General features: G+C 41.6%; 1 protein-coding gene across 1 annotated transcript in view; it reads left to right on the forward strand.

The window, feature by feature from the left end:
* Positions 1–1,229: 1,229 nt before the first annotated feature.
* The window catches only part of PRKCA (protein kinase C alpha), a 509,502-nt gene continuing 485,875 nt past the window's right edge, over positions 1,230–24,856 (forward strand). The window contains exons 1-2 of the mRNA XM_032178546.2: positions 1,230–1,657; positions 4,751–4,782. Of these exons, the coding sequence (XP_032034437.1) occupies positions 1,485–1,657; positions 4,751–4,782 (205 nt within the window). The 5' untranslated portion in view covers positions 1,230–1,484. The remainder of the gene's footprint in view (positions 1,658–4,750; positions 4,783–24,856) is intronic.

Below are 24,856 nucleotides of genomic sequence, written 5' to 3' on the forward strand. Positions count from 1 at the left end.
GTTAAGTCGTTTTGGGAACGTCGTGAATCTGGCAAATAAAATAAAACACCAATGAAACGCGCGAGAAATGATTATTTCCCTTACGTATTTTAGCGGCCTCCAGGCAGACCTGATAAATATTCAGCGAGTGATTAGCTGGTGCATCCCCACCTGCGTCCTTTGCATAGCCATGCCCGCTACTCTTTCACAGGCAGTTTTACTTGGTAATTTACAAATGTACTGGCTGCACTCTGCACCTGACAGTATTGCAGTAATTAGCTTGGGATGCAAAATGATTTCTAAATTAAGGTCCTGGACTTGTAAAATCAAGAAAGCCTGACAATCAACGTCGTCGCTCTGGTGGCCATTGAATAACGGGATAAATACCTAAGACAAATCCTTTAACCATCCCACGTGGTGATAAATGTCCCACGTACAAATTAAAAGTCTCTACCACACGCAGGTGAAATACGGTATAGGTCAAGAAGAGAAGGTAGGGGAAAGGGTCAATGCTTAATTATTTAAAAATCGCTCTCTTCCTCCTGTAGGAAGGTCTAGAGGCTGGGTCTTTTAGGGCACACGTGATGAAAGTGACATTTTGGCCAGGTGAAACCTCAGGCTGGTACAGGCTGCTAAAACACGGGCGCCGTGCCCTGGAGACACCGGGGGTCCTGAGGATAGGGAAGGGGCTCCCTGCTGCGTGTGCTCAAGGGTTAGGAGGTGAGCACCGGGCAGGAGGCTCCGGGGCAGGGGCTGCGCGTGGAGCCCACTCCCGGACGCGGGCTCCTCTCGGCCCGGCACGGGTGGCGCAGGACTCCGAGCCCGTCGACAAGAGAGAGAGCGGGAGTGTGAGCAGGAAGACGGGGAGAGGAGGAGGCCGGGCGGCAAGAGCGGAAGAAGAGGAGGAGAACTGAGGCGGAGGAGGGCGAGAGGGAGGAGAGCCGGGCGCAGGAAGGGGAGGAAAAAAAAAGGCGGCGGAGGAGCGCGGACCCGCCACTCCCGACCTCCTCCCCCGCATCCCCACTCGGGCCGGCCCTCCACCGGCCGCCGCCGCCGCCTCCCCTTGCCCAGTCTTCCCAGCACCGCGAGGCGTTCGCTGCCTCCTCCGCGCTCGGCCCGGCCCGCTCAGCCCCGCCACCGCCCCCCGCGCGCGCTCCCGCCGCTCGTCCGCGCGGCCTCGCGCTAAGGGCATGCGCGGTGGGCGGCGCCGCTCCGGGCCGCCTCTGCCGCCGCGAGTAGGAAGCGCGAGCGCCCGGCGCCGGGCTGTCAGTGAGCCTGGGGCCAGCGGGCGAGCCAGCGGCTCCGGCTCTTGCTCCCGCTCTGCGCAGCACCGGCCCGACTCTCCCCGGCCCCCGCCGCGCCCCCTCGCCGCGCCCTCGGCCACCGGCCCGCGCCCCGCTCCCGGGGTCGCCCCGAGCCCGCACCTCTCCCCCGCCGCCCCCGCCCACCCGGCCCTCCGCGGCCGCAGCTCCCCGGCGGAGGCAAGAGGTGGTTGGGGGGGGACCATGGCTGACGTTTTCCCGGGCAACGACTCCACGGCGTCTCAGGACGTGGCCAACCGCTTCGCCCGCAAAGGGGCGCTGAGGCAGAAGAACGTGCACGAGGTGAAGGACCACAAATTCATCGCGCGCTTCTTCAAGCAGCCCACCTTCTGCAGCCACTGCACTGACTTCATCTGGTAGGTGCCGGGCCGGGCACTCCTGCCCCGCTCCTCCCCGCCTCCGGGTCCCGGCACCCCGCGCTCCGGCGCGTCCGCCCCGGGGCTGGCTCACTCCGAGAACTTGGAACCGGCGGGAGTCCGAACTCTTCGCCCGGAGTGACACGCGCGCCCGGCCCTGACACTAGCGGGCAGGACTCCCGGGACGTCGCCGTCCCGCCACACACACCCCCTGGCGCGAGAGGGAGGCTGGCCCCGTGCGGTCGCGGAAGGGATCCCTCTCCGGGCCGGGTCCCTCACCTCCCCGGGCGCGCCCACCCGCCCTCACCCAGCGGAGCGGCCGCTTGCCGGAGTGTGAGCCCAGGGGACAGGGGAGGAGGAGAGGCCCTAGGGGGCAAAGGTTCCCGGAGAAACGCACCCCGGAGTAACAGAGGAGCGGCTGCGATTTCGCTGCGCGCGGTCCAAGTTGCTGGCGAGCCTGGCTGGGCGCGTTCGGGGGGGTGTGTTTGTGCTTCCCATCGGGCTGGACTGCGCTGGAATCTTGGGCCCCTGCCTACTGTAGGCTGCATCTACTGGGCACGGAAAGACTGACTTTTCTGAGTGAGCAGAGAGAGAGAGAGAGCAAACTGTTGAGAGCTTGCAGTGGGGGAGGGGGAGTTCGAGCAGGCAAATGGCACAAGGGCAGAGGGACTCATTTAAAATAGACCCTGTGGGCCAGGCGCGGTGGCTCACGCCTGTAATCCCAGCACTTTGGGAGGCCGAGGCATTTGGATTACCTAAGGTCAGGAGTTCGAGACCAGCCTGGCAAATATGGTGAAACCCCGTGTACTAAGAATACAAAATTAGCCGGGCGTGGTGGCACACGGCTGTAATCCCAGGTACTCGGGAGGCTGAGACAGGAGACTCGCTTTAACCTGGGAGGCGGAGGCTGCAGTGAGTCAAGATCGGGCCACTGCACTCCAGCCTGGGTGAGACAGAGCGAGATTCCGTCTCAAAAAAATAAAATAGACCCTGTCAACTCGAGATTAGACCTGTAACCCTGTTGATGAGGACAGAGGCCTTATTTAAGAAAAATAATGTAAGGGCCAGAGATCAGAGATCAGGTAATCGCCAATGAATTCAGGCGTTCTTAACTCGGAGGGTCCCTGAGGGTTTATGGAGAATCGATACAAAGAAGGGCTTCAGGGGTCTCTGAACCCGTAAAACTGAGTGAAATTGTGTTTGTGAATCTTTTTCCTGGTGAGAGAATTACAGCTTTCATCTGATTCTCAAAAGGTGTGTGACCCTTCTTCCCAGATCACCGTCACCACACAAAAGTTTTGAAAGCTGGAACTAAAGGAGCTCTAGGTCCTCTATAGAGCAGCAGTAGTTTGGTTTTTCTCTTAAGTCGCCTGACGTCCTGACTCTTCTACCTCTTCTTTGTGGTGTAGGAAGTTCCCGACAAGACAGAGCTATGGCTAGGGCTTCTTAGCTCCCTCTCCTTCTAGGCCAGGGGGGAGCTGCACAGGGTGGCAGTCACGGAGTGAATCCTGCCACCAGCCAGCTGTGTGGCGCAGGTATCTTGGGCCACTAGAGTGAACATAGTATGGATGGCTCTGTCTGAATCCATCACACCTGGGGAAAAACATCCCAAAGGGCAGGTCCCATGATCGTGGTGCGAATAAGGTGTTTAATTTTTCCTTCCCTTTCTAGACATCTGCTCCCAAGTACGCTGTTATGAAAAGCACAGCCACCTCTATGAGTGATTTCCACTGTCTAGTCAGCATATGAAGCGATTGTGCTCAAAGGAGTAGGTAATCGTAGATAAGGCTATTTAAAATAAAAATTTCGGAGCATCAGGGCAAAGAGAATATTGCATTTGGTTAAGAGGAGGTGGTCAGCTGTGAGAGTCCATTAAAAGGGAACAGACTGCTGGTGACTTTTGCAGGAAGTAGGAGAGTTAGAAAGGGACTTGCAGCATACTGAGGCTAGCTAGCTATTGTCTTTCCACTATCAGTTGCCCTTGAAGGATCAGCCCCTGGTGAGCTGAAGAGGCGCTCAGGTCACCACCAATATTGTGAAGTGGAAAATAAAGCCCCCCCCCCCCCCCCCCCCAGTATCCCTGCAGCACTCTGCATTTAATTGTAAACCAACCAATTGGAAGTCCCAGGAAACCATCCGTGGGGATTGTCTTTTTCAGTTTGCTTTCATTATTGCTTCTACGGGGTCCTTGATTTACAAGTTTATTTCAATATTAAATGACTGATATTTTTAAGCGAAATGTTTAGAGTTAGATATGGTTTTTGGTAGGGGGGATGACTCTAAGTTAATTTTAAAAGTATGTGAAATACTTTGTACATTAAACATTCTATGTGAAGCAAGAGATTATGACTCTCAACCTTCCGAAGAAATTTTAATGCAGTTCATTCTAGTAGAACAATACCTGCAATTGAAAGTCCATGTCAGGGTTCTCTGCTTACAGAGTAAATTCTCTAAAGTCATTTACAAGAACAAAATAGCCTCCATATGTGCTTTGAATGCTGTTGGTTCTCAGTAGAAATTAGATCATGGTAATCTCAAATGCAAACAATAGGAATGATATTTTCTAAGATCTGGTTCCCTAAGCCAAAATTAAATGTCAAAAGTGATGCCGTTTGGCAATTTCTAGACACGTAATATTTTAAACAAATGCATAATAAGTAAGCCACTTTGTTGTCTTTAGGGAAATAAAAACAATTTTCATTTGGTCTTCAGGAACAAAATAAGCAACTTCCTTTTAAAATTTTAACCATAAACTCTTTTGTTACTTGAATATTGTATTGTAGCCAACAAGTTTGAATATACAGTCATGTTCTTGTCTTGAAATTTTAGTATCGATAACATAGTATAAAAAATTGGAAAGAAGCTTGATATATTGAAATAGTTCAGTGATCCTTTAGAGGCAAGATTTTTTTCCCCCCAAGGTTGAATTCACACAGTAATCTGACTAGATATTTAGGTATTTTTTTTCTATTAAATCATTGGGTTTCACGTACAAACCTTTAGTAGTAGAGTACTTGGTCACATAACTTGTTTAAAATATGCTATCCAACACAAAATATGTTAAGATATTTTGTTCTTGTTTTTGTTTTTCAGGGGGTTTGGGAAACAAGGCTTCCAGTGCCAAGGTAAGCTGCCACTTTTGGTTTTATTTTCAAGCACAACATGAAATAAGCATTCCAAACAAGAACAATATTTCCAGTCATATTTTCTTTCCAATAAAAAAATGTTATTTAGATAATTTTGAAATACGAGGGCTGTAAATTTGGGCCCTAAAAAAATAATTGGGGCCTACTAATCTGTATATAGAGCTGCCTTTTTCTTATTGAAAAAAAAAAAGGCTTTCTATAATTTTATTTTTTGCTGAGAACATTCTTGTCAGAAACTGCTGTCTTTGTGTGGGTGTTGAGAAAAAAATGGAATCACTTTGTATTCAAGTGGCTTTTCTTCCTTGTTCTTCCTCTTTGTTTTTATTCTTCATCGCTTTTACTTATGTATTGAGTTGGACTCACTGCAACTAATTTTAGGCCATATTTCATTCTAGTAAGGGTTTGTTTTGTTTAGAATACCAGTTGTCATCGAGAACAAAGTTTGCATGTTTTAAAGTTTCGTTGATGATTTGATGACTGATTTCTGTGGTATGACTGTAGCATGCTTTTCTTTCAGCTTACATATCTGACAACACGTGATACCAGCCATCACATACAGAAAGAAATCCATTTGCTTCCCCCTCTGATCTGTAATTGCATTTCACACACATCAAATATCTAACTTTTTGTACTCTCCATTCTATTTGTTTGACTTTTCCTTTTTGAAGAAACCCACTTTATAGCTCATGAAGGCATCACAGGCTCATTAGCTAACTTTTCTGGCTCTCCTGCTCATTGTCTATATTGTGTTTATTTAGTTCTGGTTCCGTTTCCCATCTGGGCATAGATTTATTATTAGGGCAAGCGGAAAGTACATTCTAGCCTGGAGAATATTATCCTAACACTGTTTAATATTAAGTGCATTAGAGAGAAAGGCACTGTGAACTTTCTTACAACTCTGAGATTGTACTAGTAAATTGGTTGCCTTTTAAAAACTTGTACAAATTTGTGAACTTGTTTCTTATATACATTTTCTAAACATATTTTAGATGGGAGTATTTTATGGTATGATTATTCATTTAATATTCTACCTTCCTTTCTCCAAGATGTGCTTAAAACCCCTACTGAATGTATCATTTTCAGAGTTACATTTGAAAATCAAGGGATATTCCTTTTAAAAAGAGAAGAAAGAGAAAAATGTGTTACACCAGTCTCTACAAAAGATGAAAGGAAAACGTAGCTCTTTCTAGTTCTCAAAGTTGTGGGCCTGAACTTTGTAGGTGAGATTTGAGCCTAGGCTTGAACATAACTTTAGGGAGTGTAAAGATGTAAGATTCTGGGCCAATGTGATTGACATCTGTTATTTTTGGTGATACTTTTGGTTTGGGTGGGGACTTACATAAATCTATAAGAAAATTTTTGGACTGAATCTTCTCCGTACTGCTTGTCTGGGAGAAAGTGGTTATCTGGTTCTAAAACTTTTATCATTTTCTGCATAAATAAAAAATAAGGTTGATTAGAATAAGGTTGGCTCCTCTTAGACCCGCTCATCTGAGTAGATTTTGTGGAAATCACAGTGGCCGTAATACTAGGCTCCAGGGGGTTTTGCATGATTTCCCCCAGAGCATCTCCTGAACTTTTAATGGATTAGCGGATTAATAGTTTCATGGCAACATAACTCCCTTTTACCTAAATTATAAAAGTGAAACCCATAAAAATTTTAAACTGTATAAAATAAAAAGTGAAATTGCATACCCTTCTCTTTTCCCTCCTCCAGGGATAACTTCTGTTTGAGACAATCACTCACACATACTTAGTTTTTAAAAGGAGATCAAAATTTTATATGACTTTGTAACTTGCTCTTTTCACTCAGCAGTAGATGGTGGATATTCTTCCACATCAAAGCATCAGTTCTGCCTTACTCTGCTTAGTGGCCGCATGTGTGGATGTATCCAATTTATTCACCCATTCCTCTATCAAGGGGTATTTTGTAATTCAGTTCTTACTAGTACAAATACCTTTGTCAAGAGCATTATTGGACACTAGTATAGGTATTTCTACAATAGCCAGAAGTGTGTATGTGTGCATCTTAAATTTTAATGGGTACTGTTAAATTGCTCTTCAAGAGTTCCAGTGCACATTTTTTTGTATTAATGGGACTTCCTCTTCATTTTTACCAGTGAGGATATTGGATAATATATATCTTTTACATTTTTTACCAATCTGGTAGGTGAAAAGCGGCCCCTCTTTTAGATTTCCATCTCCTGCCTTATGGGTGAGCTTGAACATTTTTTTTTTCAAATGTGTTTTAGCCATTTTTGTTGTGTGAATTGCCTTACTTTACCTAATATTTGAAACTCTGGATTTACAAACCAGACAAATTAGAGAAGTGACTATGTGCTTTCTATATAGTTCTTTGCTTTGGTGAAGAATTTAACCTCAGATCTCTTTAAATAATGAATTACCTTCGTGCGTTTACAAATTATAGTTCACAGAAGCCTTTTCCAATAGTATACATTTATTTGTAACATGCTGTCTGCTTGTTATATTTTGTTTACTGTGTCTCATCTGTATTTGACTTCTAGGAGGCATACGTTAGTCCATTATATTTTATTGTTTGTTGTAACTTAAGAAGGATATGTTACCTTGGGATGATGCTTTTAATCCCACAAATATAGTTACCCAGCATTTTCTGTTTTGGCTCCTACCGCAAAATTAATCTTTCTATTAACATCTGACCGTCGTAGAGTGTTTTAAGTTTTCTTTTAATGCTCTCTAATTTTGTTTTTTTTTCCTTGGTTTCGTTTCATAGAGCATCATTCTTCTGCAGGAGAATAACTCATTCTCATTCATACCTTTGGCAACACACCCTCTGGAAATGACAGCTGGAGTTTGAAACTGCTTTTTGTATTCCTCATACATCAGAGTATTTTTACCCGATGAGGCAGTGCTTTCTATCCACTAGTATGTAGTATGCTGCTTTGGTTAGTAGGTAAAATATCTGCAGCAAGCATAGTTTTTCTTTTTTTAACTAGAGAGGTGTGTATGCTCTCAGTGACTCACATATTCATGCAGTAAGTAATATAGCTTTAGATCCAAAATATTTATCTTCATTTTACTTAGTAAATGGTAAGTAGGTATTTGAAGACTAAAGAAATAAGTGATTTTTAGTCCTTAAAACTGGGTTTGTAATTTATGCCATTTAGAGAATGGCATCTTACAAGCATGTGAAGCACTAAGGTTATTTCTGCTTTCATTTATGTTATATCCTGGGGAAGGGAAGGGCCTTTCTCTGGAGAGACTTATTGGCTTATTCCCATTTTCCCTTCATGGACTCTGTGCCATTCTTCTTTATATTGCAATATAGTATACAACCCTGAAAACTGATATTACCAGGGCAAGTAACACAGGATCCCATTGTCAGAATTTGCTGCCTGAAACAGTGAAACCAAGGGCCATTCTTCTGGGGAGGAGAAAGATGAGTGTGTAGTAGATTTCCAAGTGGGAAATACTTTTCTTAAGGACCTCAGAGATAAAGACAAGTGTGTTCTTTCGCAGCTCTGAAGTGACCCTTTTTACATGACTTGGAGTTGCCTTCTTATTTTTGGCTGAATGTTTTTTGCTTGATGTACTCCTAGCACTCATTTCATCTCCATAAGACTAGCAGAGATCTAGTCCTTTTCCCCCCATTCAGAGAAAGGAGAAGAAGACAGGGAAGTAGATTTGTGTGGTATGGACATTGATGAAGTTGAGTTTCAAGTCTGGAAGGTCTGTTTCCAGTCGGTAGTTTCTGTCTTGCACTGGCTACTTCCAAAGTCAGTCATCAGAGAACAGAGCGATCCACTGTACTGCTCAAATGCACTCTTCCTCTGGGGCAGCAGAGCTGAAACAGTGTTATCTACTGCTTTCAGTACTGGAAAAGGGAAAGAGCCAACTGGATTTTTTTCCCCCTCCTTAGGCGGAGCAACACCCATGCACTTCTCTAATTACAGCCTCTCAAAATGTGACCTGCCTATTTCAAATGCCAAACAGTTACATAGTTTGTTACATCTGCCTAACCTCCACTTGTTTTCCCTAATTTTTTTTTGTTGCTATTGTTTGTCTTTTAATATTACAAATGAAAATGTACTACAAACCTAGGCTCTTTGATGAAGATACTCAAGAGACGGCATGAGAATTAAGCTCTGCCAGTAACCACGACCAACAGGAGCCTGTTGTCCCTGAATGATCATCACTGGATTTTGAGGGGTCTGCTGGGAAAGAAATCACATTTTTGTGCTTTCAATGATGCCACTAAGAAGTTGTTTTGAATCTCGAGTCATTTCCCTGCTAAGAACACAACACATATTGTACTTCATCTGTGACTCCAACTGAAGCTCTGCATTTTTCAGTGTTAAGGGGTTAAAAAATCAGCTACTCCTCCCCTTTGATATTTTGTTTTGAAGGCCTGTTTCAGAGAAGGTGTTTCCTTGGCTCATCTGAGCAGGGTGGTGGTTTCTATTCCTTCTGTAAGAATGAAAGTTGGTGTTTAAGGGAAGAAAAAAAAGAATGAGTCTCCTCTTGGCTGTGTGAGCTGAGGGATTCCAGAAAACAAGATAGTTAAGGAAGGTGGACTTTAAACAGAAAGGGGGCAGTAGCGATTGAGTCACCAGCCTTTCAGAAAAGGAATGCACAGTTGTCCTCATCCGCCACGGTGTTCTGAGAGCCGAGTTGTATGGACACCAAGTACCAGGAGATAGGAGACTGAGGTACAAGTTGGGTGGAATCATGAGGTTGGCCAGATTGAGCAGAGGATCTGTCTTCCCTATGTACTGCATTGACCACTGCTGACACTGTGTGGCCTCTGGCTGCCAGCTGGTTTTCAAAGTTAGTGCCAGGGTTTTCCATTATTTTGTCTTCAAGAGGGGTTCAGCCCTTGGTACCTCAGTTTTGATTGGTTACCTATCTCCAAATTGTAAGTTATGTTAATTAGAGATAAATTCTTGGAGGTTTAGTTCCAAAAAGATAGAATCCATGGAAGACTGAGTGTAATTTGAAACCTAGAGGTTTTGTAGTAATGCCAGGTCAAAGCATTATCTCAGTCTCAAAGATGAAATGGTCAGTAATGCCTGAATTACAGAGAAAAGTGGTGGAGGTGGACAGTTAGAACTGCCTTTCTGTGGTTGGGTGCAGTGGCTCATGCCTGTCATCCCAGCACTTTGGAAGGTTGAGGCAGTCGGATTGCTTGAGACCAGAACTTTAAGACCAGCCTGAGCAACATGGCAAAACCCCATCGCTACAAAAAATACAAAAAGTAGCTGGGCACAGTGGTGCAGCGCCTGTGGTCTCAGCTACTTGGGAAGCTGAGGTGGGAGGATCACTTGAGCCTGGGAGGTCGAGGATGCAATGAGGTGTGATCGTGCCACTGCACTCCAGCCTGGGCGACAGAGTGAGACCCTGTGTCAAAAAACAAAACCAAACAACAACAACAAAAAATGCTATTTTTCTTTTCAACCGTGTTTTTCCTCTGTAAAAATGCATTAATACTTAGAAGTAGGGACGCTTAAATAAAACTAGTGTTGAGTGTTCCCATTTGGTGCTACATACTTGTTATAAAATGATTTCTGATTATTGACTTTCTGAATTGCCACTCTTTTACTTTATACGGTAAGTGAAAGTGTTTTGTTAATTTATTCACACATCAATCCTACCCCCGCCACCAGAAGCTGGGGCTGTAGCATATGGAGAGGCTATTTATCCTCATAGGCCGTGAAAGCCGAATAAATGTTTACTTTTGCAGATAAATCTGATGTTTGAGTTTCCTTTTCTTTATATTATTTTATTTTTTTGAGATGGAGTCTCGCTCTTGTCGCCCAGGCTGGGGTGCGATGGTGCAACTTTGGCTCACTGCAACCTCTGCCTCCTGGGCTCAAGAAATTCTCATGCCTCAGCCTCCTGAGTAGCTGGGATTACAGGCACATACCATGACACCTAGCTAATTTTTGTATTTTTAGTAGAGATGGGGTGTCGCCATGTTGGTCAGGCTAGTCTCGAACTCCTGACCTCAAGTGATCTGCCTGCCTCGGCATCCCAAAGTGCTGGGATTACAGGCATGAGCTCCCGTGCCCCACCCTTCCTATCATAGGACCTTCACATTGTATCACCTCTCTACTTCTGTTTCCTCTGCTAGTTTTGAGGGCAAGGACTGAGTCTTATTTCTTTTTGTGTCTCCAGTGTGTAATGTGGTGCCTGACACTCAGTAGATACTATGTAAATATTTGTTGGGTGTGCGATTATATAAATATTAAGAGATGTGATACAAACGTTAATAACCAGAAAGATCACAGTGACTTCTGCCTGGCTACCTTTTCTATATTTTTTTAAAGCAAGTTTATAATCCAAAGTTGTGCCAACTAAGATCTTAGGATCATTAAAGAAAAATTACTTTTTGAAGCTTAAGCATACTTATTCAAAAGAGGGAGCAGAAAATTCTACCTTTATGTATATAATAAGTTAACATACGTAATGGCTAAACCTAACACATTAACACTGTAGAAATAAACCACTTAATGTGTCTTCTTTCTATCTTTAGAAGATTATCTAAGCATCAAGAATAAATCTTATTGCACTGATAAAACAAGAGTGTATCATGGGCTATAGCAGGAGGGGGAAAATGTCTTGGGTATAGGGTGAGAAAGTAAAACCAGCTTTTAGTACCTGTTTGGTACAGTTATTTAAATGTTCTATTTTACTTTGAGATTGGTAATAACTGGAGCTCAATCATCATGCTCCAGAGGGAGTAGTAGCTCAACTTCACTGATTCTGTTATTTTTAAAATTTTTGTACCTGAAAGGTTTTTGTGCCTTAATACATTTTTTGTGCCTTAATACAAATAATAAGGGCTTTTGTGCTTTAATATGCAAGTAAATGTACAGGAATGGCAGCAGCAGCTTTGGAGTGAAACAGCTGTGATTATGTTTATCATCACAGATTATAATGGTGATTAGAATCACTTTCAAGATTTTATTCAATTGAAAGGAAAGAAAATGAGTATGTATTCAATGCTACATTATGTCAGACATCTAGCTTTCATTCCAAAAGTACCCTATAACAGGATGTTATCCCCCTCTTAGAAATAGAGCTAAAGTACTTAACCAGGCTGGTGGGGCGTGTCATGGGTTCAAATTCTAACGGTTCTGCAGAAAACATTCTTCAGAGCCAAGTGGAAACTTTTGGTATGAATGAAGCCTGGATTTATATTAGGAGAGGAAAGAATGATGCCATTATGAAACATTTCTTGGTGACATAAAATTAAGGTTTCACTGTCCTCATCAGTCTGTCAAAATTTCCACGGCAGACCCTTTATTTCAGGTCTTGTTTTCCACCCAAACTGTGAAATCTCATGTTAAACTTAAGGCGTGACCACTTCAGTGTTGGCTGTGTCTAGTAGAAATTGCTATAACTGCATTAAAAAAACTCTTTATTAAATTATACAAAAGGGAAAATGGTTTCTGGAAATAGATTTCTATCAAGAATGGAATGGAAGGGAATGATTTGATTAATTGCCAGCACAAGATAAGAATTATTTAAGAGCAAGTCCATCAAGTAAGATTAGCGTAAGGGCAGTTCATCTTTAATGCCTTCACTTGCTGTTCCCCCTCCAATATCTATGAGAAATAGTAGATACATCTGTCCTGTCCAGGGTGACTGCAGTAGGTAGTTAGGCAATAAACCATAAGGGTGTAAATACGAGATATGAGTTTAGCTCTGACTTGGACAAGCTTCCTCAAGTTTGAGGGGTTGGGTCAATGAGGGTCCAGTTAACAGTTGAATTGAGGGTAAAATTCTACTGTAGAGATTAACTCATGGTTTTACCATCAGGAAAACTGGTAGTTTTGAGTTAATCTCTACGATAGAATTTCTCTCTCTCTCTCTCTCTCTCTATATATATATATATATATGTGTGCGTATATATATGTGCGTATATATGTGTATGTGTGTATATAGATGTGTGTGTATATGTGTGTATGTGTGTGTGTGTGTATGTGTGTATGTATGTGTATGTGTGTGTATATATGTGTGTATATATGTGTATATGTGTGTATGTATGTGTGTATACATTGTGTGTGTGTGTATATATATATACACACCTATAACAGTATATATATATATATATATATACACACCTATAACAGTATATATATATATATACACCTAGCTTGTGTGATACACACATAAGCTCGTGTATGGTTGTGCACAAAGTTTATGACGTAGGGGTTTTCTTATACTTGAAACGCTACAATTGATAGCACCTATATAGCACTTACTGTATACGCTGTTCTAAGCACCCACTTTTAACTCGCTTGATCCTCACAACAATTCTGAAGAGATAGGCAGTGTTGCGATTCCCGTTTTACAGATGAGGAAACAGGCACTGAGGCACAGGGAGGTTTAGTAACTTGTCTACAGCCACATAGTTAGAAAATGGTGGGGCTGGGATTCAGACTTGGGCAGTATGAGTCCAGATGCCATGCTGTTAAGCCAGGTGTTCTGCTGCCTCTTACAATTCTCCTTTTCTTGAAGTTTTGTCACACTTAAATCGCACCATTAACTCGAATGTCGAGGTATTAAAGAATGAAGTGTTTTTTCTTTTTTTCTTTTTTTTTTTTGAGACGGAGTCTTGCTGTGTTGTCCAGGCTGGAGTGCAGTAGCGCAATCTCAACTTACCGCAACCTCCGTCTCCTGGGTTCAAGCAATTCTCCTGTCTCAGCCTCCCGAGTAGCTGGGATTACAGGCATGTGCCATGATGCCCGGTTAATTTTTGTATTCTTAGTAGAGATGGGGTTTCACATGTGTTGGCCAGGCTGGTGTTAAACTCCTGACCTCAGGTGATCCACCTGCCTCGGCCTCCCAAAGTGCTGGGATTACAGGCATGAGCCACCGCGTCCAGCCGGAAGTGTTTTTTCAATTCAGTAGCACTTAATGTGCTTCCTGCCTGTAGTGGGAGGTTATGGCCCGATACATGGACCTCTGTTTAGTCTATGTCATGCCAGACCCTGCAGGGCGTGGGACAGAAGACATGTATGAAAACAACACATGGTAACAGTACGTCTGTCACGTACATTATATTACATCTTAGTCTGAATGAAATAACAGTTTTTGAAGCATGTGGGAAGGAAGGAGATATTTTTTGAGCTTATCAGGAGATAGCTCTTGTTTTTGGCTTTGTAGATTGCTAGAATTTCCTTTCATTAGGAAAATGGAGGAAGCTCTTCTAAGGTAAGGGAATGGCATGCGTGAGAAGGATGAGAGTGACTCACGTTCCAGGAGCAGTAGACTGAGATAGCCCATCTTATTTGAGATGTTGCCCCCACTGACCGCCAAATGGAAGAACACATTGGAAAAATATGTAGGGAGCTACTTCACGCTTTGCCACATACTCATTCTTTATTAAATACATTGTTTCCTCTTGTATCTTTTTGTTTTCATGTCATTTTCAGAACAAAGTTATAAATACAGGGATTACTATATCTACATGTAGACGATACATTGTACCGATCTTGGAAAATAACTTCTTGAGTTTAAAACAAGCTTGTTCAACCCGTGGGCCACATGCAGCCCAGGATGGCTTTGAATGTGGCCCAACACAAACTTGAAAACTTTCTTAAAAAATTATGAATTTTTAAAATTTTATTTATTTGTTTTAAAAGCTTATCAGCTATTGTTAGTGTTAGTGTATTTTACATGTGGCCCAAGACAGTTCTTCCATTGTGGCCCAGGGAAGCCAAAAGATTGGACACCCCTGGTTTAAAAAGTGTGCTACTTTGACACTTCTTTCTGCTGATCTCTCTACTGTAAGGAAGCTGGCAATATTGATTATTGATTATATATAGCATCATGTTGGGAGTCCAGGGTCTTACCGCATGGAAATTATGACTGGAGATGAGATACTCAGTTATACTAGATATATGTATTAATAAGGGAAAAATAAAGAACTAAAACATTTACATATTAAAAAGCAGCAGCCGGGCACAGTGGCTCACGCCTGTAATCCCAGCACTTTGGGAGGCCGAGGCAGGCAGATCACGAGGTCAGGAAATCGAGACCATCCTGGCTAACACGGTGAAACCCCGTCTCTGCTAAAAATACAAAAAATTAGCCTGGTGCCGTGGCGGGTACTGTAGTCCCAGCTACTCAGGAGGCTGAGGCAGGAGGATGGCATGAACCTGGAAGGCAGAGCTTGCAGTGAGCCAAGATTGAGCCACTGCACTCCAGCCTGGGTGACAGAGTGAGAATCTGTCTCAAAAAAAAAAAAAAATAAATAAAAATAAAAATAAATAAATAAAAAATCACCACTTTCTATTTTAGAAACTGTCTACTGATTTATTCAGTCAGAATTTCTGATTCATGATCCGTAGTTTATTCCTCCTCTCTCCATGGGCTAACCTTGGGCTGATGTGTTTTCACTGTGGTCAGAAACCTTGGTAAGGAAAGGAAAGGGGTGCTGCAGTGTACTAATATCCTAGTTTGGAGTGTTAGTTTTCATCTGGGATTCAGATTTGAGAAATACAAGTTTACATGATACTGCTACCATGCCACTGTGAACTTATAGTGTACTACCACCCCATGGGTGGAAAGGATGCTGGAACAGAAGCTAAGTAGGCTGCCCTCATGTGTGACTGGTGAATTGGGAAGCTGTAATTTGAAATCAGGCAGATTTAGTGAATGTCTATGTTTCCACTGCAGTAGTTTTTTTTAGTTGCTGAAGCTGTACAGATAAGTAGCCAATCCCTTTTTCTCAACTTATCTCTTCATTTTTTCCTTCTCTTAGGTTTCTAATAAAGAATGATTTGTGGTGCTGTTTGTGGTAATTGGAATAAAACTCTCACTGGGTAGAAAGCTTGGCTCACAGTTGTAAAAAGACTTCCATTAGCTTCCATTCAGATTTGTGTTGAAGTTAAATGGCTGTACACTAGCTTAAATCATTTTCCTCCTTTTGTTGAATTCATGCATGCAACTATACATCCTCAGTGAATGAACTGTCCTAAAATGTGAAAATGGGAGATTACTCATTTTTTAAAAATTTAAAGTATTTTAACTTGATTCTTAAGTATTTACAATGTAGAAAATAGCTTAAAACATGACTGTTAAGTTCTAAATATGAAGGTGTTTTTCTTAATGCTGTTATAGTTGTGAAAAGTTGTACATGGATGACTTAAAATTTAATAGGTGGGTTACAAAATAAGATGATCATATTATGAGTAATTTGCCTAACAGTACTTCTGAAGTTTTCTTTTTAGTGAACCTAATTTTATCATATGCCAAATTGGTTTAATACTAAAGTGACTTTTGTTACTTTAGTTTCACATTAGTTTCTTCAATCTGAATAGCACATTAATATGGAAAACTTCTCTAGAATTCTTGTTTTAATTAAAAAATGAGGCTTTGTTTCTGTATATCACATATATGTGACTTTAAAATGGAAATGATCGTTAATTACAAACAGTTTAGAAACATGGAGGAATGATTTTTATTTAATTTTTAGGTGCTAATTCAAGTTTAGGGATAATGGCTGATAGGCACCGTTATCCTTTTTTTTTCTTTTTTACTTATTTTGTACAACTAAGCACCATAGCATGTGCTGGTATTGAGCTGGATTGATGTGTGTGTGTAATGCAAATTAACTTTCAAGTCATATTTTATAAAGCTGAGTTATTGGGCTGCAGCAGGAATAGTTGGTGTGCTTAAGACTTGTCATGGTGGGTTGGGCGTGGTGGCTCACACCTATAATCCCAGCACTTTAGGAGGCCGAGTTGGGCAGATTGCTTGAGGTCGGTAGTTTGAGACTAGCCTGGCCAATATGGTGAAGCCTTGTCTCCACTAAAAATACAAAAATTAGCCAGGCGTGGTGGTGGGTGCCTGTAATCCCAGTTACTTGGGAGGCGGAGGCAGGAGAATTGCTTGAACCCAGGAGGCAGAGGTTGCAGTGAGCCAAGATCACGCCACTGTACCCCAGCCTGGGTAACTCGGTCTCAAAAAAAAAAAAAAAAAAAAAAAAAGACTTGCCGTGGTGGCTGGCCTAAGTAGGCAGATTGCTTGAATTCATGAGTTTTAGACCAGCCTGGGTAACACGGCAAAAACATGTCTCTACAAAAAACTATAAAAATTAGCAAGGCTAATTTTTATTAACCTGTAGTCCCAGCTACTTTGGAAGTGGGAAAATTGCTTGAGCCCGGTGGTTGAGGCTTCAGTGAGCTGAGATTGTGCCACTGCACTTTAGCCTGAGTGATACAGTGAGACCCTGTCCCCTCCACCTCCACCCAAAAAAAGGCTTGCAATGGTGGTCTGCCATGGTGGTCTGCCATGAATCTAATGAAATGTTGTAGAAGGATAATTTAGAGGCTCTGGGCTTTTTCGTTTAATTTTCTGAGTAATATGACAATTGAAGTATATTGCTAATGCTCTTCTAGATGTTATATATTTAAAGTAAACTCTGGAAAATAGAAAGCATTTGTGATTTTAATTTTGACAATATCATTTGTGCACAAGTTGTTTTTGGCTGACTTACCCGTTGGTGAAGAATTATTAAAGGTCAAAGTTTTATCTCAAAATTATGAAGCACATTATTAACTTTGGCTTCTGTTGTATTTCCAGTGTGTTCCTTTTTGTCAGGTTATATTTTATATTCTAGGTATTTTGTCCTGATAGCCTGAGACTTTTTCTTAGCATGAAAAAAGTTTTTTTTTTAAGTAGAATATATTTCATGTCAGATGAGCAAAACTTTTTGTCACTAAGAAATAACTGGGTATGTCTTACAGAACACTGGGTTTTAATATTACTAAAATTATATATTCATAGGTGGTAGTCATGCAATAACCTGAATTCATATACTTCTTTTTTTTTTTTACTTTTTTATTTGAGACAGAGTCTTGTTCTGTCGCTCAGGGTTGGGGGTACAGTGGTGTGATCTTGGCTCACTGTAACCTCTGCCTACTGGGTTCAAGGGATTCTCCTGCCTCAGTCTCCTAAGTAGCTGGGATTACAGGTGCCTGCCACCAAACCTAAGTAATTTTTTTGTATATTTAGTAGAGACAGGGTTTCGCCATGTTGGACAGGCTGGTCTTGAACACCTGACCTCAAGTAATCTGCCACACCTTGGCCTCCCAAAGTGCTGGGATTACAGGTGTGAGCCACTCTGCCTGCCTCTGAATTCATATACATTTAAGTACTGGCCTTTGTTGGCCTTCTTGGTGAGTCCTGTTGTCATAGGGTCAGGAAAAGCCCTGTTCTTAGAATTTTAGAGTAAGAAAGGACTGTAGAGGCCGTCTAGCCCAGGTTCTTGAATTTATACCTGTAGAACTGGCTGTAAGAGTTAAGTGACTTGCTGTAAACCAAACCCTGAGAGAGTGGCCACTTAAATCTCTAGCCCCTACCTCCTATAGTGTGACCCTGTGCTATGAACCTTTGCACTTGTACTCTGTAGTCTTGTCTCTCAAATGCCATTCTCAGTGAGTACAAGTGCCCATCCAATACTCTATTTTTTTTTTTTTTTTAAAGAAAGCATGAGGGAATCTGCAAACAAAGCAGACACGAGATTCCTTTTATTTTCTTTGAAAAACGGCAGTGCCTTTTAGAGACAAATATGCATCTAAAGTCTAGGAGTTTTACCAGGTAAATAAGGATTGTATATTTAGCTTTTATAATTTATAGGTGAACAGTCTAGTAACGACACCAAGAACTTGTATTAAAGAATATTAAAAATGCTTCAGACTTTTGATTTGTATTGGATAAGAATTCATGGACAAGGAATATGACCCTTCATGAGATTATATATTTTTTCTCTCTAATTTTAACTCTGTGATTCTCTGGCAACAGGCTATACAGTTCTGGTGTTACTTAGTCTGCAAAAATCTTATATTGTTTTCATACCAGAGCTGATTTTGCCTTTTTATATATTACCTAAAATACACACATGCAAATAAATTAACTCATTAGTTAATCTACAAAGGTACATATTTTTAGTAGCTCCCTAAACGAGATTTAAAGCTTGACTGAATGTAGTCATGGAGCTTATTATTTGGTAGTTTTGCATTCTGTAGTTTACGTAACACCATCCTTAAAATCGAAGTTATTTCTGAGTGGTACAAGCCAAATACAGAAGTCAAAGCTTTATTTTTGATAGTTTCAGTGTTGTTGATTTGAGGTTCTGACCTTGGAAATAAAGATACAGAAAGTAAACAAACAAAATATACAAAATAACGGATCTGGTGATAGGAGATTAAACGTGGACATTTATGTCTGCTTTTTTCAATGTTTATTTTCTAGCTAAATCCAAGCACAACCTATAAGTCTTATAAATATTCCATGGAAAATTTTCCTTCCTATGCTAGGTTTCTGAGTTGCTTTAAAAATTAGTCTGAAACAATGGTTCCTTTTTTTCTCCTTGGTAAATTTCCCTGGGGGTGTCTCTTGGACATTCTTTATTGCCCTGAGTCTTTGAACCATATTCAGAATGAGAAACTGAAGACAGTTGTTCTGAAGATACTCAGCGGATGGGCAGAAATGACCACTGCTAATTTGATGTGTATGAATAATTTTGAAAAATTTTGATAGAACTTAAGTGCCAAGGACAGTTTCCATGTCACCTTCTTTATTGCTCCTTTGTGCCTGCTATATGGATGTTATTGTCTTTTTGCATAATGGCCTCCCTTTTCAAATAATTTAGCTCACTTTAAAAAAAAAATTTTTTTTAGACACAGTCTTGCTCTGTCGTCCATGCTGGAGTGCAGTGGCATGATCTCTGCTCACTACAACCTCTGCCTCCTGGGTTCAAGCGATTCTCCTGCATCAGCCTCCCAAGTAGCTGGGATTACAGGCATGCACCACCACGCTTGGCTAATTGCATTTTTAGTAGAGACAGGGTTTTGCCATCTTGGCCAGACTGATCTCGAACTCCTGACCTCAGGTGATCCACCTGCCTCAGCCTCCCAAAGTGCTGGGATTACAGGGTGTTAGCTAACTTGTCTTAAAAAAATCTTTGATAGTTCCCAGAATGAAGGGCTGAGGGGACTTGTATTTGTTCCATGAACTCAGACTCGTGCTATCCACATCCTGAAGTGATCAAACCATCCTTGGCTCTAACAACTGGAGTTCTTTCTCATCAGTACCCTTCTGAAATCTTTAGAAGAAATAGGTTTCTATGCTCCAAACTTTTTAAACTTTTAGTTGCTTTGGAGTAATGTCGCTCTTGGTGAGGTCAGCCTTTTCAGGGTGGTTGCTGAGTGCATTTATATTGGTTCTCATTGGCAGTAATCTCATTTACAAGCATGGTTAATAGAAATGGAAGGCCAAAGATCTTATGTCGTTGCCTGGTCTCTTAGGAGAGATGAAATAGGAATTCATGGAGCCTCAGAGATCTGGAAAAGCATCTTCCTGTAGACTAACACTGTCCTGTAGAATTTTGTGTGATCTTGGAGTGTTCCCTAATCTGCACTGTCTAGTATGGTAGCCACTTGCACCATCTGGCTATTAAGCACTTAAAATGTAGAACTGAATTTTTAATGTAATTCATTAAAGTGTAAAGTTAAATGGCTACATGTGGCTAGTGGCTACTGTATTGGAAGATTCAAATTTAGACTTTTTTTTTTTTTTGAGATGGAGTCTTGCTCTGTCGCCCAGGCTGGAGTGCAGTGGCGCAACCTCGGCTCACTGCAAGCTCCGCCTCCTGGGTTCACGCCATTCTCCTGCCTCAGCCTCTCCGAGTAGCTGGGACTACAGGTGCCTGCCACCACACCTGGCTAATTTTTTTGTATTTTTAGTAGAGACGGGGTTTCACCGTGGTCTCAATCTCCTGACCTCGTGATCCGCCCGCCTTGGCCTCCCAAAGTGCTGGGATTACAAGCGTGAGCCACCGCGCCCGGCCTAGACTATTTTCTAAAAAATTAAAATCTTTAAATTTTTTAAAGAGATGGAGTCTCCCTCTGTCATCCAGGCTAGAGGGCAGTGGTAAAATCCTAGCTCACTGCAGCCTCCAACTCCTAGTCTCAAGTATCCTCCCACCTTAGCCACCCAAGTAGCTAGGACTACAGGCAGTTCTCACCATGCCCAGCTAATTTTTAATTATTTTTTTGTAGAGATGGTGTCTTGCGGTGTTGTCCAGGTTGGCCTCCAACTCCTGACCTCAAGCAATCCTCCTGTCTCGGCCACCCAAAGTGGTGGGATTATAGGCATGAGCCACTGCACCTGGTTAGCTTTGGAGTATTCTTAGGGAGTAACATTGGATCATATTTTTTAAACCTGAATTTCATTGTAAAATAAAACACATACAGAAAACCATGCAAAACAAATGCATAGTTTAATGAATTATATGTCAACATTCCTGTAACCACTGCCCAAGGCTAAGTAGTAAAACTTGACCAGTCCTCCATGTGCCTCATCCCTCCCACCAAAGTAATCACTATTATGACTTTTAGATTCATGGCTTCCTCATGCTTTTTAGTTTTATCACCCAAGTGGTTATCCTTAGGCACTATAGTTTGACCTTGCATCTTTAAAAATAATTGGAAATGTCCTTAAATCTCTTTTAAATGATCACTTCCTCCTCCATCTCCTCCTTTTCCTTATAATTTATCTGGGGGAGTACCTGGCTTCTTTTGACCTGTAGAGTTTTCCACAGTCAGAATTTTGCTAATTACATGCTCCCAGTGCACGTTACCACATTCCTTTGTATTTTCTGCAAATTGGCAGCTTGATCCAGAGGTTCAAATGATCAGACTCAGGTCAATCTGGGTTATTTAGTTTTTAAGATGCCTTTGTAACTTCACATGCTTGTTAATTATATGTCTGTTATTGTGGAAAGAACACCAATGGAATGTTTTCTATCAAGGTGTCCAAAATTGAGAGCAGTTAGTATGATTAAATGGTTTATGTTAAATTTTGCTGTATCTAAAATGCAACACTGAGACATCTACTTCGTGCTACTTGTGGAAAATCAGATTGTCAGAGGTTTCTCCAAATGTATTTAGTATGTTCATTGGACCTCTATGCAGATTGAATTTTTATCAACTGCTTCTGTGGGCAAGAAGTGTGTATGGGTGTGTCTGTTGGAGTGGTAGAAAGAATTGCTAATCGCTGGGCATGGCTGTAATCCCCAGCACTTTGGGAGTCCGAGGTGGGTGGATCACCTCAGGCCAGGAGTTCGAGACCAGCTTGGCCAACATGATGAAACCCCGTCTCTACCCAAAATACAAAAATTAGCTGGGTATGGTGGCACATGCCTGTAATCCCAGCTACGGTGGAGGCTGAGACAGAATGGCTTGAACCCGGTAGGTAGGTGGAGGTTGCAGTGAGCTGAGATCACACCACTGCACTCCAGCCTGGGCAACACAGCAAGACTCTGACTCAAAAAAAATTGCTAATCAAATTGTTATAGCCATTTACTTGTCTAAACTTCACCCACATGATTGTACATACCATCTTTTTTTTTTTTCCTGGTCTTTTAATTTCCAACACAAGATCAGAATTGGGTTTTAGTTATTTTTGTGCACTGGAACATCTGGTGGCAAAGAGAGCAAGAGGTGAATTGGGTGTGTTCCTGTTTGAAGAAGCAGATGGTCAACAACACTTGGTCCCGCTGTGTATAGAACTTCACATAAACATTGATATGGAGAAAGAGTTTTCATAAAAATTAGCCTCTTCACTCTTATCAGGGAGTTTAAAATATAACCAGATAAATATGATTATATACACAAAATACTAAGGATGCTTTTATGAAGAAATACAGGCCGGGATCAGTGGCTCACGCCTGTAATCCCAGCACTTTGGGAGGCTGAGGCAGGCAGATCATCTGAGGTCAGGAGTTCGAGGCCAGCCTGGCCAACATGGTGAAACCCTGTCTCTACTAAAAATACAAAAAAAAAAAAAAAATGGCTGGGCATGGTGGTGTGTGCCTGTAATCCCAGCTACTCGGGAAGCTGAGGCAAGAGAATTGCTTGAACCTGGGAGGCAGAGGTTGCAGTGAGCTGGGATTGTGCCACTGCACTCTAGCCTGGGCAACAGAGTGGGACTCTGTCTCAAAAAAAAAAAAAAGAAAGTCAACATTTATAAGTTAATATATAAAAAAAATTTGAGAGACTTTCCAATGTGATAAAAAAAAGCAGTAGGCTGGAAATTAGGTAATCTTGATTTGACTCCAGTTTAGGTCTTTGTCCTCATCTGTGTAAATGGGGGAATTAGAATCTAGTAGGGATAGCAAACATGTGACATTCTTGCCAGATACTATGGCAGATAACACTCATTAGTCACGGTCTTCATGGTCTTCACGGTCTTCATTTAACTTCAGAATTCTTCTCAAATTTAGGGCTCCAGTGGCCATTACATATTGGTTGATTGGAATTGACATGGGAGACAACAATTTGCCATTCCGAGGCTGCATCCTTTCCAAGTCCCTTCCTAGCTACAGATCTCCTCCGAGAATAAAGAAAAATCCTTGGAAGCTCTAAATTACCTTGCTAGTCAGTGTTTATATTATTTCTCCCACTTCTTTTAATTCTTCCCTAGAAGCGCAGCATCTCAGAAAAACAACTATGCCAGTAAAAATTTTTCCTAAAAATGTTATCCATTGAGATATTGAACGTTTCATGCAAAACAAACCATTGGTCATTGTGTATTGGCCTTAGGCCAGAATTGAGTTGGTTTAGAATGGGTTGGGGAGTGGGGGAAGCCAACAATCCTTTTTATCCCTTGACATTATTTTTCTTTATTAGCAGCATGTAAAATGTTAAATTTTTCTAACTTTTGTTAGGCCCAAGCCGATGTTTATTACTATTCAATTTATGGGAACTCTTTGCAGTTGAAATTTGGCATTTGAGTCACATATTGATTTCATGGTCTTTTACAGAGTTCTGTGACCCAAGTAATCACTCTGTTGCCTCCCGCCCCACTTTAAAAAAAAAAATCTGGACAGGAAATAACAAAATACTAGGAGTAGACTTGTGTTTGATCTTATAAGAACCATAATTAAGGGTGAAATAGTGGGATCCTCACCCCAGCAATGCTTGATGATAGTAGGGGTAGAGTGTCCTATTCATAAATCCACAGGAGAGAAAGTCATGTTGAAAACAGCAAGTTGGGAGGCAAATGTTCCTAAAAACCCTTTGAGAACAGGGTGCAGAGAAGAGAGAAAAAAGCCCTAAGGGATGGGTGGTTGTGATTTATTAAAAGCTTACTCTGAATCCTTTGAGCTAGCTAGAGAGCCCTAGGATTACTTTGAGTTTATAGGACTGCAGCTTTTGCATGCACAACTCCTGTTTTTGCAAATTTGACCTTTAAAATGATTTCCATTCCTGTCTCCCATCCCTCTCCACCTTTCCCCCTTTTAAAACTGGCCTTTTGTGTAAAGTTTTAGGTTTTAGGGTTGATGTGAAGGCCCTAAGACCTCCATCCATGAGTGGCTACCATCCATTCACACACCTAAAAATTATTTAGCAGGTACCATGGTAGTTACTAGGAATAACCGGAGGACCTACCATTTGTTGAGAACCCCCTTTGTGTAGGCCCATTGTTAGGCACTTTATGTAGATATCTTTTCTCATTGAATCTTCACCAAATGAGGACAGATTATTTTCTGGATGAAACTCAGATTTAAGTGTTGCTCAAATCACTCTATGTGACTGGGTAAGTGTTTGAATGTAGAGCTTCATATTGGTTCATTTTGTTTTTCTCATCACATGGATTTTTGTGACATTTCATAAAAAAAGGTTTTGAAAGGTAATTTCTCCATGGATTTGTACATCTTTAAAAGCAAATGTTGTCTTCCCTGCCCTCTGCTCTCACTCACCGTAATAAATTGTAAAAATCTGTCTGTAAGAGCATGCTCTTTAATTTCCTGTCTTATATCCTGGTGGTATATCATGATATAAAACAAGTGTGGCTGAGCCTGGCCAATTTATAAGATTGAGGAGGTTTCAAAGATGCATGAAAATGGGTTTACATATAATCAAAGGTTAATTCAACTCTAACACATTACTTTTGAGGAGCATCCTCTTTTCTGTATCCCTACCTGAGGATGAGAGCTGCTAGGAGCGCAAACAACTCAGTAATTGTGTGCCTGCCTCATGCCTAGTCTGTTCATCCT

The sequence above is a fragment of the Hylobates moloch genome, unplaced genomic scaffold, assembly GCF_009828535.3.
Source record: "Hylobates moloch isolate HMO894 unplaced genomic scaffold, HMol_V3 SCAFFOLD_15, whole genome shotgun sequence".
NCBI lineage: Eukaryota > Metazoa > Chordata > Mammalia > Primates > Hylobatidae > Hylobates > Hylobates moloch.